The 17991-nt window shown below is 45.8% G+C and overlaps 1 protein-coding gene across 1 annotated transcript in view; it reads left to right on the top strand.

Moving 5' to 3' along the window:
- The window catches only part of CTPS2 (CTP synthase 2), a gene marked incomplete at its 3' end in the record, with an annotated part of 101063 nt that overhangs the window by 27245 nt on the left and 55827 nt on the right, over positions 1–17991 (top strand). The window contains exons 9-12 of the mRNA XM_080719600.1: positions 2904–2992; positions 4228–4322; positions 8912–8974; positions 9284–9327. Of these exons, the coding sequence (XP_080575726.1) occupies positions 2904–2992; positions 4228–4322; positions 8912–8974; positions 9284–9327 (291 nt within the window). The remainder of the gene's footprint in view (positions 1–2903; positions 2993–4227; positions 4323–8911; positions 8975–9283; positions 9328–17991) is intronic.

Here is a 17991-nt window from a genome sequence, read left to right as displayed (position 1 = left end):
CTACACTCCCAGACCTATTTTTTTTTAAATTTTATTTGGAAACAGGGTCTCATAAGCGCTGGCTTCGAACCTGCGCGATCCTCCTGTCTCCGCCTCCCAAGCACGGGGATTACAAGCGTGTGCCACCACGCCCGGCTAAAATTTTTTATTTTCAGATTTATTCAGCTAGCAACTTTTATGAAAGAAATAATAATATAGGTATATAGGGACTACTCTAACTACTCTATACACAAGAATTGTTATACATGATGGTTCCTTTAATAGAATTAACCAGCATTAGCTCCCACTAAGTATGGTTTGAACTTTGGTCTTGTCCTATTTTTTTTTTTGTGTGTGTTGGGACTGGGGATTAAACTCAGAGGCATTCTACTTCCAAGTTACGCCCCCAGCTCCCACCTTTAAAAATTTTTTTTCAAAACAGGATCTTGCTAAATTGCTGAGGCTGGCCTCAAACCTGCTATCCTTATGTCTCCCAAGTACTGGGATTACAGGTGTGCACCACTATGCTTGGTGGGGTCAAACCTCTTTTTTTGTGGTACTGGGGGTGGAACCCAGGGGCTTTCTACCTCTGGGCTATACGCCCAGCCCTATTTTATACTTTATTTGGAAACAGGGTCTCCCTAAGTTGCTGAGAGCCTCACTAAGTTAAGCTGAGACTGGCTTCGAAGCTGTGCGATCCTCCTGTCTCAGCCTCCCAAGCATGGGGATTACAAGCATGCACCACCATGCCCGGCTCAACCCTCTTTTTTAAGTCCCAGTGTGACTTCTTTTTATTTCCCCTGATATTTTATACCCTGTTCCCCTCCTTCTTTTTTGCATACCTTCTTCATGGACACCTCCCAACCACACACACTCATCTTACTTCTGTTTATACTTGGTACTTAGCTTTTTTTTGTGGTACTGAGGATTGAGTCCAAGGTTATTCTACCTCTGAGCTACACACCCCATCCTTATTTTAGTCTATTTGTTGTGGTACTGGGGGTGGAACCCAGAGGCTTTCTACCTCCGGGCTATACTTCCAGATCTATTTTATATTTATTTGGAAACAGGGTCTCACTAAGTTTCTGAGAGCCTCACTAAGTAGCTGAGGCTGGCTTTGAACCTGCGCGATCCTCCTGTCTCAGCCTCCCAAGCATGGGGATTACAAGCACGCGCCACCACGCCCGGCTTTTTAGTCTTTATTTTGAAACAGCTTCTTAAAGTGCAGGGCTCACTAAGTTGCTGAGGCTGGCCATGAACCTATGATCCTCCTGTCTCAACGCCTGGCCTGGTGCTTAGCTATTCGGACAGCATCTTTCCCAAGATCTCCTATGACATTACCCTTCCCTTCTTTCCTGTAGCTTTAGATTCGGTGGCTCCTAGTTACCTTAAAGCATTTCCTTCTTTGTCCGTTGTGGCCATGATCACACTGAAGCGCTGATGTCTGGTTGGTTTTATATACTTCCTGAAAGTTTATAACTACAAGACAGAGGCCATGCTCTCCTATCTGCATTTCCCAGTACAGTGGTTGCATAAGAAGTACCAGCGGCTCTCACTTATGTTGATTTGACTTAAAAGTTTTCAACTAAGCCAGGGATGGTGGCGCACCGCAATCCCAGTACTTGAGAGGCGGAGATAGGAGCATTGCAGGTTTAAGGATGGCCTCAGCAAGTAGTGAGACTGTCATCGACCCCATGAGACCCTATTTCAAAATAAAAATAAAATAGGCATGGGGGTATAGCTTGGAGGTAGAGTGCTCCTGGGTTTTTTTCCCCCAGTACTACCAAGAGAAAAAAAATCAACTTTATGATGGTAAGAATATGTGCACATACAACTACTCTGTGTTTCATTTTATAGTTTTCAATAAATTAAGTGAGATAGTCAAAATTTTATTATAAAGTAGCTTTTTACCATGTGATTTTTGTCCCATAGTAGGTGAATGTGAACATTCTGAGCATGTTTAAGAAAGACGAGGCTGAAGCTGGGCATGGTGGTACAACCGGGTGTGGTGGCGCATGTTTGTAATCGCAGTACTTGGGAGGCTGAGACAGGAGGATCACAGGTTCAAAGCCAGCCTCAGCTACTTAGTGAGACCATGTTTACAAATAGGAAATGAAAACAGGCTGGAGGTATAGCTAAGAGGTAGAATGCCTTTGGGTTCAATCCCTAGTCCTTAGTACCAAAAAAAAAAAAAAAGAAAGAAAGAGAAAGAAAGAGAAAGAAAGGAAGGCGAGGCTGAGCTATGATATTTGATAGGTTATGTACATTGTGTGTACGGTGTACGCGTGTGTGTGTGTGTGTGTGTGTGTCTGTGTGTATGTGTGTGTGTGTATACTATGAATTTAACTCAGGGATGTTCTACCTCTGGGCTACATCCTCAGCCCTTTTTAAAATGTAAAATTTTGCAACAGGTCTTGCTAGGTTGCTAACAGTCTCAATGAGTTGCTAAGGATGGTCTGGAACCTGTGACCCTCCTCTCTCAGCCTCCCAAGTGCTGGGATTGCTGGTGTAAAACACCACATCTGGCTTATCAAATGGCATTTTGTGTGTGTTTGTGGTACTGGGAGTTGAACGTAGGGGCATTTTACCTCTTAGCTACACCCTCAGCCCCATTTTATTTTGAAACAGGGTCCTGCTAGGTTGCTGAGAGTCTTGGTAAGATGCTGAGGCTGGCCTCCAACTCGTGATCTTCCTGTCTTAGCCTTCCAAGTACTGGGATTGCAAGGTGTGCACCACCGCACCTGGTTTAAGCACCCTTTTGACTTACAATAGTTTCAATTCACAGGGTTTTACCAGTATGTAACCCCATCATAGAGACGAGTATCGGAATTTATTAAATAATTGTATCATATAGCATTAGTTAGCTCTAGTATTTTGAGTGTTCATTTTCTCAGATAGTCCTTTAATCTGTGGATTCTTTTTAGTACATAGATTCTATTGACTTGGAACAGATCACCAAAGTTGAGGACCCTGTGAAATTCCATGAAGCTTGGCAGAAGCTCTGCAGAGCCGAGTGAGTAACAGGACAATGCCATTGTGTTTCTGCTCATAATTATTTCAGTGACTCCCGCGACTCATTTGTGGCATTTGCGAGGTAATTTGGAGGTGCCTGTGCTGCCCTCTGAGTGGCTTTGAGACGATTAGAGGGAAATTGTGTTGATTCCACTGAAAAATCCAGAGATGAATATTCCATAGGCAAAGTTAAATTACGGGAACGACCAGCTTTTTCTCTGGAGTTTGTTTTGTTTTCCACTTGTTCGCGTTCAAGGTTTGAGTTCACGAGTCATTGACGGAACTGTAGGGGGCAGCATTGTACCATGACCTGGTGGAAACTTCCTGGCTGAGCTCTGGAATTCTTCTAGTCTTTTCACCAGAGTGTTTGGCTAGAAGGACTCTATCCAGGAAATTTTGATCCATCATTTCTTAATTAGTAGTTAAAACCTTCCACTGATTTTTATAGGCTTAACTTTTTCCAATAATATAAGAGATATTATTATTTTTTTTTACAATAGTGCTTTGAAAAGAACCTTAATTTATTTTTATACATATTCTTCTCCCAGTAGCATTTTTTTGTGTGTTTGTGTGGGAAACTGGGGATTAAACCCAGGAGGCATTCTACCTCTGAGCTATACCCTCAGCCCTTATATTTTAAATTTTGAAACAGGGTCTTGTTGAGTTGCTGATGCTGGCTTTGAGCCTGCAGTCCTCCTCACCCAACCTCCCAAGTATTGGAATTATAGGCATGTACCACCACACCTGGCTTCTTGGTGGCATCCTTTTTTTTTTGTACTGGATGTTGAACTCAGGGGCTTCAGCCTCTGAGCTATACCCCCAGTTGTATTTTATTGTTTATTTTGAAATAGGATCTCACTAAGTTGCTGAGTTGCTGAGGCTGATCTTGAACCTGTGACCCTCCTCTCTCAGCCTCCCAAGTATTGGGATTCCAGGCATGCACCACCAAGACCGGCTGGCATTCTTAATTAAGTTTCCCAGTTACTATGAAAATACATAATGATGTCAGTTGTGAATAATTGTCAGAAATTCTTCAGAACATGGAGAGAATTTCAAGAAGAGGGTCCAGGATGGGAAATGATGTCATGGATTCTGAAAATAGACCTTGAACATATTCATTACTGATTGTGCCAAGCCTTGGATTTGGGATCAGTAAGCATGAATGGCTAAAAACACAAGTTTAAAAAATAACAATAGTGAATGGTCAAATTTATCCTCATTTTATTTTGATTTCAGTGGTATTCTTGTGCCCGGAGGCTTCGGAATGAGAGGTACATTGGGAAAACTCCAGGCAATTTCTTGGGCCAGAACAAAGAAGATTCCTTTCCTGGGTAAAACTCATATTTATTGCTCTAAGTATGAGTTTAGTAGATTTTTGACTCCCAGTGGGGGTTATAGTTAACAAGGTTTATGTCTGTGAAGGTGTAAGCTTAGATTTGAACATTCAGGAAGCAAATAGTCTACTATAAGGGGTAGCAAACTCTATCTTGCAGGCCGGAGCTGGGCTCATGGCCTGTTTTTGTAAATAAAGTTTTATTGGAACACAGGTACACCAATTAGTTTTTACATATTGTCCTTAGCTGCTCTTACAACAGAATGGCAGAGTTTTGAGACTCTCCAGCTTACAAAGCCCAGAATCTTTGACGGACATGACATTTACAGAAAACGTTTCTCTCCTGGGGAGAACTCGCTGCTCCTCTGGCAAGTTCTTGGTAGCAAGAAGCTTGGGCAGGTCCCTGGACCTGCTCTTACCTTACCTTCTCTGATTTTCATCCTAGCCCTCTCACTGCTTCCAGGAAAGAGCCATTCAGCAGAACTCCACAACAGACTTTCTGTTCAGAACATAAGAGTTTCCGTTGAAACTTATATACTCATTCTAGAAAAGATGAAACAATGTCACAGAACAACTCTTTTCTTTTTGTTGTACTGGGATGGAACCCAGGGGCTTTCTACCTCCAGGCTACACTCCTAGACCTATTTTGTATTTTATTTGCAAACAGGGTCTCACTAAGTTCCTGAGAGCCTCACTAAGTAACTGAGGCTGGTTTCAAACTTGTGAGATCCTCCTGTCTCAGCCTCCCAAGTACTGGGATTACAAGCGTGCGCCACCACGCCTGGCTATAGAACAACTCTTTAAAATTTAGTAGTCAGGGCCAGGCTCAGAGAGGCGCATGTGTAATTCTAGTACTTGGGAAGCTGAGACAGGAGAATTGTAGGTTTGAAGCCAGCCTCAGCAACTTAGTGAGACCCTCCTCAACTTGGGAAGACCCTGTTTTCAAAAGAAAAAAATAAAAAGGGCTGGGGTATAGCTTGGAGTTATAATGCCCCTGGGTTCAATCTCCAGCACCAAAAAAAAAAAAAAAAAAAAAAAAAAAAACCAACCCCAAAATAAACAGTAGAGTTTTTTTTTTTTTTTGTTTGTTTGTTTTTTTTTTTTTTTGGTTGCAATGGGGATTGAACCCAGGGCCTTACATATGCTAGGCAAGCAGCCTACCCCTAAGGTATATCCCAAGCCCTTTGTGATTGTTTATTTTTATTTTATTTATTTATTTTTGGTGGTACTGGGGTTCCTGGAAGCCCTTCTACCTCCAGGCCACACTCCCAGACCTATTTTTTTATTTGGAAACAGGGTCTCTTAAGCCAGCGCGGCTGGCTTCGAACCTGCACGATCCTCCTGTCTCCGCCTCCCAAGATTACAAGCGTGCGCCACCACGCCCGGCTTGTTTATTTTTATTTTGAGACAGGGTCTTACTATGTTGCTCAGGCTGGCCTTGAACTCCTGGGCTCAAGTGATCTTTCTGCCTTGGCCTCCCAAGTAGCCGGGACGACAGGCCACCGCGCCACCGTGCCCAGCATCACGTTGGGTCTTTTTAATGCTGTTGCTCAAATCGCAAAACCATGAAGTGGAACTTTGATGCGCAGAGGCAGCTGGGGTTCTGGCGGGGGAGGCGTGGAGGTCAGTTTCCCCTGCGCTTTGGATGTGCTGGGGAGTTTATGACCCGAGTGGCCAGGCTTCGCTGCCTTTTATTATCAGCACGCTATTTATTTTTCCCATTGCAAGTTCTCTGATTAGCTTCCTAGATTCATTCTTCTTGTGAGCCCCTTTCAAAAGAACACCAGCATTCTTGTTTCCTTTTACCTTGGTCTAAGCCCATCTTGGTCATCATTTTTTTTCTTTTCTATTTTGTTTTTGGTGGTACTGGGCCCAGGGGCATTCTACCTCTGAGCCACAATCCTAGCCCTTTTATTTATTTATTTATTTATTGCGGGTCTGGGGATGGAACCCAGGAGCATTCAACCTCTGAGCTATACCCCCTGCCCTATTTTTTATTCTTTCTTTTTTTTTTTTTTGGTGGTACTGGGGGTGGAACCCAGAGGTTTTCTACCTCCGGGCTATACTCCCAGACCTATTTTCTAGTTTATTTGGAAACAGGGTCTCACTAAGTTGCTGAGAGCCTCACCAAGTAGCTGAGGCTGGCTTCGAACCTGCGCGATCCTCCTGTCTCCGCCTCCCAAGCGCGGGGATGACAAGCGTGCGCCACCACGCCCGGCTTTGGAGCTTTCTAAGTTTTTTAGGGGCCGGGATGTCGCTCAGTAGCAAAGCGCCTGCTTTGCAGGTGTGGTGCTCCGGGTTTGATCCCCAGTTCCAAAAAGACAACAAAAAAGAACCCCTTTAAGTTTTGATACTTTTATTGGTGCATCGTAATCCCACATCATAGATTGAAAGCGATGCACTCTCACCTCTACACATCACTACCGTCGGCCGGCCTCACACCCCCTCGCTTCTTGTACCTTTCCATCGCCAGCGATACTGCATATATGGACAGAATACTTTTTATTGTATTTATTTATTTATTTTGGTGGTACTGCGGTTCCTGGAAGCCCTTCTACCTCCGGGCTACACTCCCAGACCTATTTTATTTTTGGAAACAGGGTCTCCTAAGCCAGCGCGGCTGGCTTCGGACCTGCGCGATCCTCCTGTCTCCGCCTCCCAAGCGCGGGGATGACAAGGTGCGCCACCACGCCCGGCTGGACAGAATGCTTTTTAACTGTTTCCGTCCTCCATCCTCCCTCCCCGCCTCCCCAGCCCCCTCCCACTCTTCTGCTGGTCTCTGTCTTCTTCCGATGGAAGCCATCTGGAACTTTTTGCTGTCCCCCAAGCGCTTGGCAATTTCCTGCGTATCGACTTCTTTTCTCTCTCTCACGTGCCCGGTGTATTGATTGCTTCCTGCTTTGCACCCTCTGAATACCTTGTAGATATCGATAACAGCATCCGCAATGCTCGTCAGCATTTTATTTATTTGTTCTTTTCTTTTACTTTTTTTGGGTACTGGAGATGGAGCCCAGGGCCTCTTACATGCGAGACAAGCACTGTACGGTTGAGCTACGCCCCCAGCTTTTCTTTTTTTCTTTCTTTCTTTTTTAAACCCAAGGGCATTCTTCCTCCAAGCTCTGCCCCCAGCCCTTTTTATTTTTGTTTAGAAACAGGGTCTTGTCGGGCGTGGTGGCGCACGCTTGTAATCCCAGTACTTGGGAGGCTGAGCAGGAGGATCGCAGGTCCGAAGCCAGCCTCAGCAGCTTAGTGAGGCTCTCAGCGACTTCGTGAGACCCTGTTTCCAAATAAAATAGAAAATAGGTCTGGAGGTGTAGCACGGAGGTAGATCTAGCCCCTGGGTTCCATCCCCAGTACCACAAAAAGAAAAGAAACAGGGTCTTTTCAGGTTGCCGAGGGTCTCACGAAGTTGCTGAGGCTGACCTTGAAGTCGTGAGTCTCCTTTCTTAGCCTCCCAAGTACTCGGATTAGCGCAGGTGCCTCCGCGCCCGGCGTGGTGGTGTTTACCGGGGAGGGTTTGTGGCCTGCAGTGAAGGTGCAGCTGGGTCGGGGAGCATCCCCGGTGACAGGCCTGGGGTTCCACGGGTCTTCGCCTTCCACCACCGAGTGCTGTTTGGCATCTCCTTCCCTGCTGCCTGCCACGTTCACGCCCCCCACGCGGGCGCCCAACCCCCAGCTGCTGCTTTTGCCCACAGGGAAGGCCACGCGTGAGCAGCCTGGCGCTCTGTAGATCCCAGCCCTGAGGCTGCCCACGGGCCAAGCCTGTATTTTGCCTGTGGAATCTCCTTGAGAAAAGGTACCACGAAGTCCCAACCCGGAGACTCGAGCGAGGATGTATTAGATCGTCTCTGAAGAAATCAGGCACTCTGAGACAGCCCGAAAACCCGCATACACTTCACTTTACGGACGTAGTGGAAGGCGGCAGATTTGTTCTGGACCCTTGGCCTTGAGTCGTTCCGCAAGAGGGAACTCTTCTTCCTCTCCCTCCGCCTCCCGCGCTCTGCCACCTCCTCCTTCTTCATTGTACCCCCAGGCCTTCTATTATTATTTTTTTTAAATCTTGAAACAGTCTTGCTAAGTTGCTGAGGCTGGCCTCCAACCCATATTTCTCCCGTCTCAGCCTCCCAAGCGCTGGGATTCTAGGTGTGTGCCAACACACCTTACTCCGCAAATCCCTTCTTGCTGGCCTGAGGTTGCTCTTTTTTGGGGAACTAGGCATTGAACCCAGGGGGATTCTACCCCTGAGCTATACCCCCAGCCCTTTTTATATATTTAGTTTTGAAACAGAGTCTTGCTACGTTACTGAGGCTGGCCTCCAGTCTGTGATCCTCCGGTCTCAGCCTCCGAAGTACCGGGGTGACAGGCATGCGCCGCTGAACCCAGCTTAGGTTGCTGTTTGGTGGTCTAATTCCCTTCTCTGTTCTGCCAGGGACTGTTGAGTATTGAGGGGACAGCAGGGAGTAAAATGGGCAGTCTTCCTTTCTTGGAGTTTGCAGATAGACAGAGACAGGCAGCAAACAAGTAAACCAAAATATGAATAAATAGGAAATCTGTTCACTCACTTTTTATGTCTGCTTTTCGAAATAGGAGTCTGCCTTGGGATGCAATTAGCAGTGATAGAGTTTGCAAGAAACTGCCTTAATTTGAAAGGTAAGTCTACGTTGGCGAATAGTCATTTAAAAAAATGATCCCTTAGCCAGGTGTAGCACAGGCCTGTAATCCCAGTACTTGGGAGGCTGAGGCAGGAGGATTACAGGTTGGAGGCCAGCCTCAGCAACTTCGTGAGGCCTCCAGCAACATAGTGAGACCCTTTTTCAGATCCAATAAATCAAAGGGGGCGGGGGTTGGAGCTCAGAGGTAGACTGCCCCTGGCTTCCATCCGCAGCACCACACACAAAAATGATCTCTTAAAATATTTTTAGCAGTATCGGTGAATTACTGAACTTGTTTCATTTCCAGATGCCGATTCCACCGAGTTTGAGCCAAGTGCCCCTGTTCCTATGGTGAGTGGCTTTCTTATCTTTTTGGGTCTAGTCACTGTCATTTTGTTTCTCTGGATTAAACTCATGAAGGGCAATTATTACTCTTTTTTTTCACAGTGCCAAAACATTTAAAATTGTATATGAATTTCTTATTGTCTGTTATTTTTGCATCGAACTGCTTTGTTCTCAATAGTCCGCCTCGTCCGCTGTGCCTTGAAGAAAGACACAATCCCGGGCTGATTCCTCTCTGCAGAGGCTTTCAAGCTTAATGTTTAGGAAAGGATTAAATTGGCTGTGACAACAATTTATAACAGCTAATATAAATAAATGAGCTGTCCTGTCTCTCGGCTCGTCCCCAGTCTGTCTATTTTCCACATTGGTGGCCATCGATCTTTCTAAAACAAAAGTGACAGCCATTCTGTTGCTGGCCCTCATCTGCTGCCAATTCCTTCTCCCCTAAAATATTCAGGCCATAGCCGGGCGTGGTGGGCACGCTTGTCATCCCCGCGCTTGGGAGGTGGAGACAGGAGGATCGCGCGGGTTCGAAGCCAGCCCCGCCCGCTGGCTTAGGAGACCCTGTTTCCAAATAAAAAAAGTATAAAAAATAGGTCTGGGAGTGTAGCCCGGAGGTAGAAGGGCTTCCAGGAACCCCAGTACCACCATAAATAAATAAATAAATAAATAAATAAAATATAAAATAGGTCTGGGAGTGTAGCCCGGAGGTAGAAGGGCTTCCAGGAACCCCAGTACCACCATAAATAAATAAATAAATAAATAAATAAAATATAAAATAGGTCTGGGAGTGTAGCCCGGAGGTAGAAGGGCTTCCAGGAACCCCAGTACCACCATAAATAAATAAATAAATAAATAAATAAAATATAAAATAGGTCTGGGAGTGTAGCCCGGAGGTAGAAGGGCTTCCAGGAACCCCAGTACCACCATAAATAAATAAATAAATAAATAAAATATAAAATAGGTCTGGGAGTGTAGCCCGGAGGTAGAAGGGCTTCCAGGAACCCCAGTACCACCAAAAAAAAAAAAAAAAAAATTCAGGCCAGGATTCTTGGCTGCTGGGCTTTGTCACATGTTGCTTTGTTAATTTGCCCCATGGCATCCCATTTCCTTCCGCGCTTTGGGTTTGATGTTGGAACAATCGAAACTCGTTTATTCCTACGGAGCCGGAGACTCCCTGGACCGCAGACATCCCTTCTGAGCAACCTTTCCGTGGCATCTCAAGAAAACCAGGGAAGAATCGAACTAGGACAGCGGCGTGGCTTGCGGCCGCTTCCTGCTCTTCCCGGGAAGCCTTTCCCGATCTCGTCTTCCCCTGCCTCTGCCTTCTCTGCCCGCGCTACCATAGAGCCACGCGATTGGGAATTACCACGCGATTGGGACTGGCCTTTATTCTTTTGCTTTTTCGCGCACTGGAGATCGAACCCGGGGGCATTCTACTTCTTAGCTACACACCCAGAGCTTTTTGTTTTCTATTTTGAAACGAGATCCCACTAAGTCGCTGAGGCTGGCCTCACACCTGCCAGCCTGCAGCTCCGGCCTCCCCAGCGCCGGGATTCCAGGCGCGCGCCCCTGTGGCCCGCCGTGAGTGGATTTTAGTCTGCCTGGTCGGTCATCAGTCACCTGTGCACAGCCAGCTGTGTCCTCGCTTCTTAGCGCCACCTCATAGAGTGTGCGACTCACCGTTGCGATTCCTTTGGGGCATTGGGGATTGAACTCGGGGGCACTGTACCTATGAGTCATACCCCCGGCATTTTGTATTTTTTAATTTCAAAACAGGGTTTCAGTAAGTTGCTGTGGTTCTAGCTGAGTTGCTGAGTCTGGCCTGGAATCTGCAATCCTCCTGTCTCAGCCTCCCAAGTACTGAGATTTTTTTTTTTTTTTTTTTTGCAGTACTGGGGATGGAACCCAGGGGCATTCTACCTCCGAGCTACACCCCCAGCCCTATCGTTTATTCTTTTTATTTTTTGTTTTTATTTTTTATTATTTTGCCTGTCTGAGGATAGAACCCAGGGGCATTCGATCTCCAAGCTACACCCCCTGCCCCATTTTTTAATTATTTATTTTGAAATAGGATCTCATTAAGTTGCGGAGGGCCTCACTAAATAGCTGAGGCTGTCCGTGAACCGCAGGCTTCCAGTCTCCGCCTCCTGAATGCTGGGATTACAAGCGTGCGCCTGGCCTCTTAAGTACTGAGATTTCAGGCATGCCCCATCATATCTGGCTTGGACATTTTTTTAATTTCAATTAGGAGTGGAATTGCTGGGTCATTATGGGAACTCTGAGTATAACCTTTTACAGAACTAGCGGACTGTTTTCGAGAGTGGCTGTACCATTTTACCTCCCAGCCAGCCATGGTCAAGGGTCTCTGTTTCTCTTACATCTCGTGAACACTAGTTACCGTCTGTCTTTCTGACCACAGGCATCCTAGTGGATGCGAAGTAGAACTTCTTTGTGCCTTTCTCTGATTTGCGTTTCCACGATGGCAGATGACATTGAGCGTCTTTTCATGTGCCTATTGACTGATTTATAGGACTTCTTTGGAGACATGTTTGTTCAAAGCCTTTGCCCAGTTTCAAATTGGGTGACTTTTATCTTCGCCTTGGAAGATTTCTTTATATATTCTAGATACAAATTCCTTATCAGATGTTGTGCCATTGACATTTTGGGCCAAATCATTCTTTGTTGTACATGAGGGACTGGGTGCCAGTAGCACCCCGCCAACACTGCAGACACCTCCAGATATTACCGAATGTCCCCTGGGGGTGGGAGCAGAGTTGCCCCTTTGAGAATCACTGACTTAGAGAAATCTGGTTCTCTTCCTCTCCTCTTCTGCCTTTTCTCTCCCTTCCCTTATGACAGCCATAATTTATTTATTTTTTCTTGGTTTATCTTTTCATTTTTAAAATATAAACCAACCTGTATATCTCCCTGTATCCCTCCCCTCCTTAAGATAAATGATAGCATATGCTATACATTTTTTCCTGCTTTGCTTTTTCGCGTAACATTCTATGCTGAAGCTCACCCCATGGAAGGATATAGGAATATTCTTCATGCCTTTTAATAGCTCTCAATTCAAACTGTAATGAACCACGACTTTCCAGCCAGATGGTCCTTTTAAGTCTTCGGCTCAGAAAGCCTAATACCAGCAAAGAGTTCCTTATGAGGCTTTAATATAAACATATTTCCTGACTAATAGCTGAAATAGCTATACCAAGAAAATGATGGGTTTCTTTCTCCAAGGTAGCTTATGGGATAGGAAATGATTTTACCAGTAGGTGCCACTGTTAGATAACTTTGGTTTGATTAATTTTTTGATGGCTATTCTTGTGTGTGTGTGTGTGTGTGTGTGTGGGGAGTTTGTGTGTGTGTTAAATTAAAATTTAAATCCAGGGCAAAAAAGTTAAGCCCTAGTCAGACATGGTGGCTCATGCCTGTAATCCTAGTACTTGGGAGGCTGGGACAGGAGGATTCAGGTTTGAGACCAGCCTCAGCAACTTAGACTCTGTTTCAAAGTAAAGGATGAAAATAGGGCTGGAGATTTAGCTTAGAGGTTCAACCCCCAGTAAAACACACACATACACACATGTTAAGTCCTGTAGAAAAGGTAAAAATCAACCTCTCACTTGCTGCCGTGTTCCCAGAGGCCACTGTTTCCATTCTTTCCTGTGTTATCTGTGTAGAGGTGTATGTGTACTCACATCCCCACCCACATGGATGGATGGATCCCCCCCCTATTTTGGCTGTGCTGAGGATTGAACCTGGGGCCTCGTCTGCAGTCCCTATACTATGCTAGCATGCTTGAGATGTTGATGCCACGTTGCTCTTTGGAGTGATCCGCCCACACCAGTGCCCAGGGACCTCTCCCAGCTTGTCCTGCCGTGGTCTATGACTGCATCTATTTTTCCTTAACTGGTCTTGTGTTTAGCCCCCCCCCCCCGTAAAACTTAAATCATGCTGCAAATTAGTCTCCACGTCCATATGTCCTGCGCCCACATGTGAACACATCTGCAGGAGGAATTCCTGGAAAAGGAATTGCTAAGTCAGAGGAGATGTGCGTTTTACATTTCAATGGCTCCTATACACATAAGCAAGAGGAGAACAATAAAACGTAATTGCTATTGAACGTCTTTATGGCCTGCAATCAGTTTGCTGGAGAAAAATAGCCTAAGAGCCAGCACTGGCACTGGTGGTGAGAGTCTTATTAAAGAAAAAGACTAGCCAGGCATGCGAGGGGGGCGTACGCTTGGAATCCCAGTACTTGGGAGGTCGAGGCAGGAGGATGGCAGGTTCAAGAGCAGCCTCAGCAATTTGGTGAGCCCCTCAGTAACTTAGTGAGGCATGGTTTTAAAACAAAAAATTAAAAAGGGCTGGGGTGTAGCTTGAAGCTAGGATGACCCTGGGTTCGATCCCCAGTAACTCCTGTCCCACCAAAAAACCAAAAATAAAACCAAGTTGGGAACAGTGGTGCATGCCTGTGATTCTAGCTTCTCAGGACACTGTCAGGAGGATCCCAAGTTCGAGACTGGGCAACGTAGACCCTATATAAATAAAAACTAAACAGGGCTGGGGGGATAGTGCAGTCGTGGACTATCCTTGGGTTTAACCCCGATACTGCAGGCGAAACAAAGCAAACAGAAAACCCTTCTAGTATTTGGAAAGCCGAGACAAGAGGGTACCATGTTCCAGAACAGCCTCAGCAAGCAAGGAGACTCTCGGCAATCTAGGGAGACCCTGTTTACAAACAAATAAACAAACAAACAAGGCTGGGGGTAGCTTAGAGGTAGAATGCCTCTGGGTTCAGTCCTTAGTACCTCAGTACCCCCCACCCCCCAAACAACATCATCCCTGAATTTACATGAAATATAACACCCAGAAAACAGAATCCATGTTCCAACTTCATAGCGCAGCGGCACACATATGCACGCAGTCAGATGGTGGTATAAGTAAGAGTTTGGGGCACTTCGGCAAGGTGCAAATGAGTAAGCGCGGCTGTGATGTTTGATATTATGTCAATTTGTTATTTATCCGAAGTCTCACTTATTTCATCCCTTTTGATCCAGGAATTTTCATAGCTCAAATAAAATTTTCATCTGATCGGGGGTTTACAAAATGGTCACATAATTAAAAGTTGATTCAGGTGAAAAGGTAATTATCAGCCAGGTGTGGCGCACGCTTGTCATCCCAGCACTCGGGAGGCTGAGACCCGGAGGATCGCGGTTCGCGGACAGCCTCAGCTACTTAGCGAGGCCCTCCGCAACTCAGTGAGACCCGGTTTCAAAATAAAGAATAAAAAATAGGGCAGGGGGTGTCGCTTGAACGTAGAGTGCCCCTGGGCTCCATCCCCAGGACCACAGAAACAGGTAATTATGGTAGGCATTAAGCATGATGAATGCATTACGTTTTCCTGCCTTCAGTTGAAGCTTCGTTGGAAATATTTTCAGTGGCTTTCTATGACATGTAAATGAGGAGATGTTAAAAAAAACAGCCCACTTAACGTAACCTTTTAAGAGACTTTTATTGCTTTGGGGAGTAAAGATTTGCCTTTAGAACATTGCAATAAGCATTCCTCAACTGGCAGAGAGATCTTATAGAGGTCATTTGGAAGGAAATTTAGGCTAAAGTCTTTTTGCCCTTTCAAAGCAATGATCAAGATTGTAGCTATAATATATGGGTATTATAACCTTTTTTTTTTTTTGGTACCGCGGATTGAACCCAGGGCATTCTACTCCTGAGCCACACCCCCAGCCCTTTTTATTTTTTATTTGGAATCAGGGCCTCCCTGAGCTACCGAGGCTGACCTGGAACCTGTTCTTCTCTCTCAGCCTCCCAAATGTCAATTATACCTTAATAGAGCTTAAAAAAAATAATAAAAGCAGCAGGGAGAAGCTTGCCAAGTGCTGCGTGCCTGTATATCCCTATCACTCTGAACTGCATTATGTGAGACTACAGTGCCCCAATAAAAGTGTATTAAAAATTTAAAAATTAGGTTAAAAAAGCCAGGCGTGGCGGCGCACACTCGTAATCTCAGCATTTGGGAGGCTGAGACAGGAGGATCGCGGTTCTCAGACAGCCTCAGCTACTACTTAGTGAGGCCCTTTGCTACTCAGTGAGACACTGTTTAAAGTAAAGAATAAAAAATGGGGCTGGGGGTATAGCATGGAGGTAGAATGCCCCTGGGTTCCCTCCCCAGTACCGCAAAAAAAAAAAAAAAATGAAAGCGAAAGATATTCTCCTTTCCTCGCACAGTGGCCCTCCCCAATGGCTCAGTCCATCTTGTGCTCCGCTCTTCCCTCCTTTAAGGGAGTCTGCTCTTTGAGACAGTGTGGCTTGGGGTGAGCCCCTGTTAGAGAATGGCAAAGGTGATCTGCAATGTTCACAATAAACGGGTGACTTAGGAGTACATCGAAGCTGACATATTTGAAAGCTTGCGTACCTTGAGCTCAATGGAAAATGCCTTAGAGAGCCGGGCGTGGTGGCGCACACTTGTAATCCTAGTACTTAGGAGGCTGAGACTGAAGGATCACAGGTTCAAGGCTAGCCTCAGCTACTTAGTGAGACCCGGTTTCAAAATAAAGAATAAAAAAATAGAGCTGGAAGCCGGGCGTGGTGGCGCACGCTTGTAATCCCCGCGCTTGGGAGGCGGAGACAGGAGGATCGCGCAGGTTCGAAGCCAGCCGTGCTGGTGTAAGAGACCCTGTTTGCAAAAATAAATAGGTCTGGGAGTGTAACCCGGAGGCAGAAGGGCTTTCAGGAACCCCAGTACCGCCACACACAAAAAATAGAGCTGGAGGTATAGCTTGAGGTAGAATGCCCCTGGGTCCAATCCCCAGTACAAAAAAAAAAAAAAAAAAAAAAAAAAACAAAAGGAAGAAAATGCCTTAGAAATAGATATTTCAACCTTTTGAAAAACTTTAGCGTTGCAGTAGAAATTATTGAATGTAGTGGAAAGAGATTACAAAAAAAAAAAAAATCACCGTGTTTGGAGCTTGTCCGTTTCCTTGGAGTCCTCAGTGCAGTGGATCGGAGATGAGCGCTTCACCATTCCCTATGCAGTCTAGCTGGGCGCCAGCACAGGCGGGCGGAGCGCGTGACCACATAGCCGGGCAGTCCATGAGTATGTCGTTGTTGCCAAGCGGCACTGGCAACTAGAGCTCCCTGCCGTGGTGAAATGTTTATATCTGCATCATCCGGTATGGTAGCAACTAGCCACATACTGGCAGCGCTGGAAATTTAGCTAGTTTGGCCAAGAAATTTGATTTAAAATTTTTTTTTTAGGTGGTACTCGGGGTGGAACCCAGAGGCTTTCTACCTCCGGGCTATACTCCCAGACCTTTTTTATATTTTATTTGGAAACAGGGTCTCACTAAGTTGCTGAGAGCCTCACTAAGTAGCTGAGGCTGGCTTCGAACCCGTGTGATCCTCCTGTCTCAGCCTCCCAAGCGCGGGGATTGCAAGCGTGCGCCACCACGCCCGGCTTGATTTTAAATTTGATTTTTATACTGGTGATTGAACCCCAGAGCCTTCTATCTCTGAGCTACACCCCCCAGTCCTGTTTTATTTTTTATTTGGGAATGGGATCTCACTAAGTTGCCGAGGGCCCTGCTATGTTGCCGAGGCTGACTGCAAACCTGTGATCCAGCCGTCTCAGGTTCCCAAGTCCTGGGATGCCAAGCATGTACTACCTAGCCCAGCTGACATTTTAGTTACTTTTAATGAACTAAAACCTCAATATTCACATGTGTCTAGTGGCCACAGTACTGAACAGTGCAGGTAGACCATAGACCGTAGACACTCAGAACTCCGAGTCAGGGGCCGGCATGGTGCAGTAGTGACTACTAAAATTGTTACAACGAGGGCAGCGAATGCTGTGTGGGTATGGAAGCTGGCATTCTCCGCCTGCTGCCAGAGATGCGAATCCATACCACCTGTTGGGAGATCATTTAGGTGGCCTGCTTCACAAACCATACCCAGGTTCTTACCCTTCGACCGACATTTGCTTCTCAGAGATTCTCCTACGGAAACATGAGATGTTGACAGAAATATGAATAAATACTCATTACAACATTTACAAGAGTCAGAAATGCCAGCAGTAGACTCATTATCACACTTAGAAGAATCAGAAATAACCTACAAGCTCCCCAATGGGGGAGTAGTTAGGACTGTTATGCAGTATCCCTGGAGTGGAATATAATTAGTCGCTAGAAATGTTTAAGGGTTTTGATGCCACAAGAATGTTCTTGTGTTGATTTAGAAGGATACAAATTGTATTTAAATATTCCCTTAAATGTGTTATAAAAATCGCCTCTGCTGTTTTGTGGAAGGAAGGTTAGAAGTCACTTTTCCTTAGACTCTCCGAATCTCCGGGTAGGTATGGTGGCACTCGCTTGTCACCCCAGATACTTAGGAGGTTGAGGCAGGAGGATTACAGGTCTGAGGCCAGCTTGGGGAATTTAGTAAGACCCTGTCTCAAAATATAAAAAAAGCTTGAGGGCATAGTAAAATAGCCCGGGATCCAATCCCCGGTATTGGGGGAAAAAAGGGATACTCTCAGAATCTTTTCTGCTCAAGTTTCTCTCTCTCTCTCTCTCTCTCTCTCTCTCTCTCTCTCTCTCTCTCTCCCCCTCCCCCCTCCCCTCCCCCTCCCCCCTCTCCTTTTCTTTGTAGTACTAG

The sequence above is a fragment of the Muscardinus avellanarius genome (assembly GCF_963383645.1).
Source record: "Muscardinus avellanarius genome assembly, chromosome: X".
In the NCBI taxonomy this organism is placed as follows: domain Eukaryota; kingdom Metazoa; phylum Chordata; class Mammalia; order Rodentia; family Gliridae; genus Muscardinus; species Muscardinus avellanarius.
The sequence above is the reverse complement of the archived record's forward strand: the minus strand, read 5'-3'. Positions and strand labels throughout refer to the sequence as shown.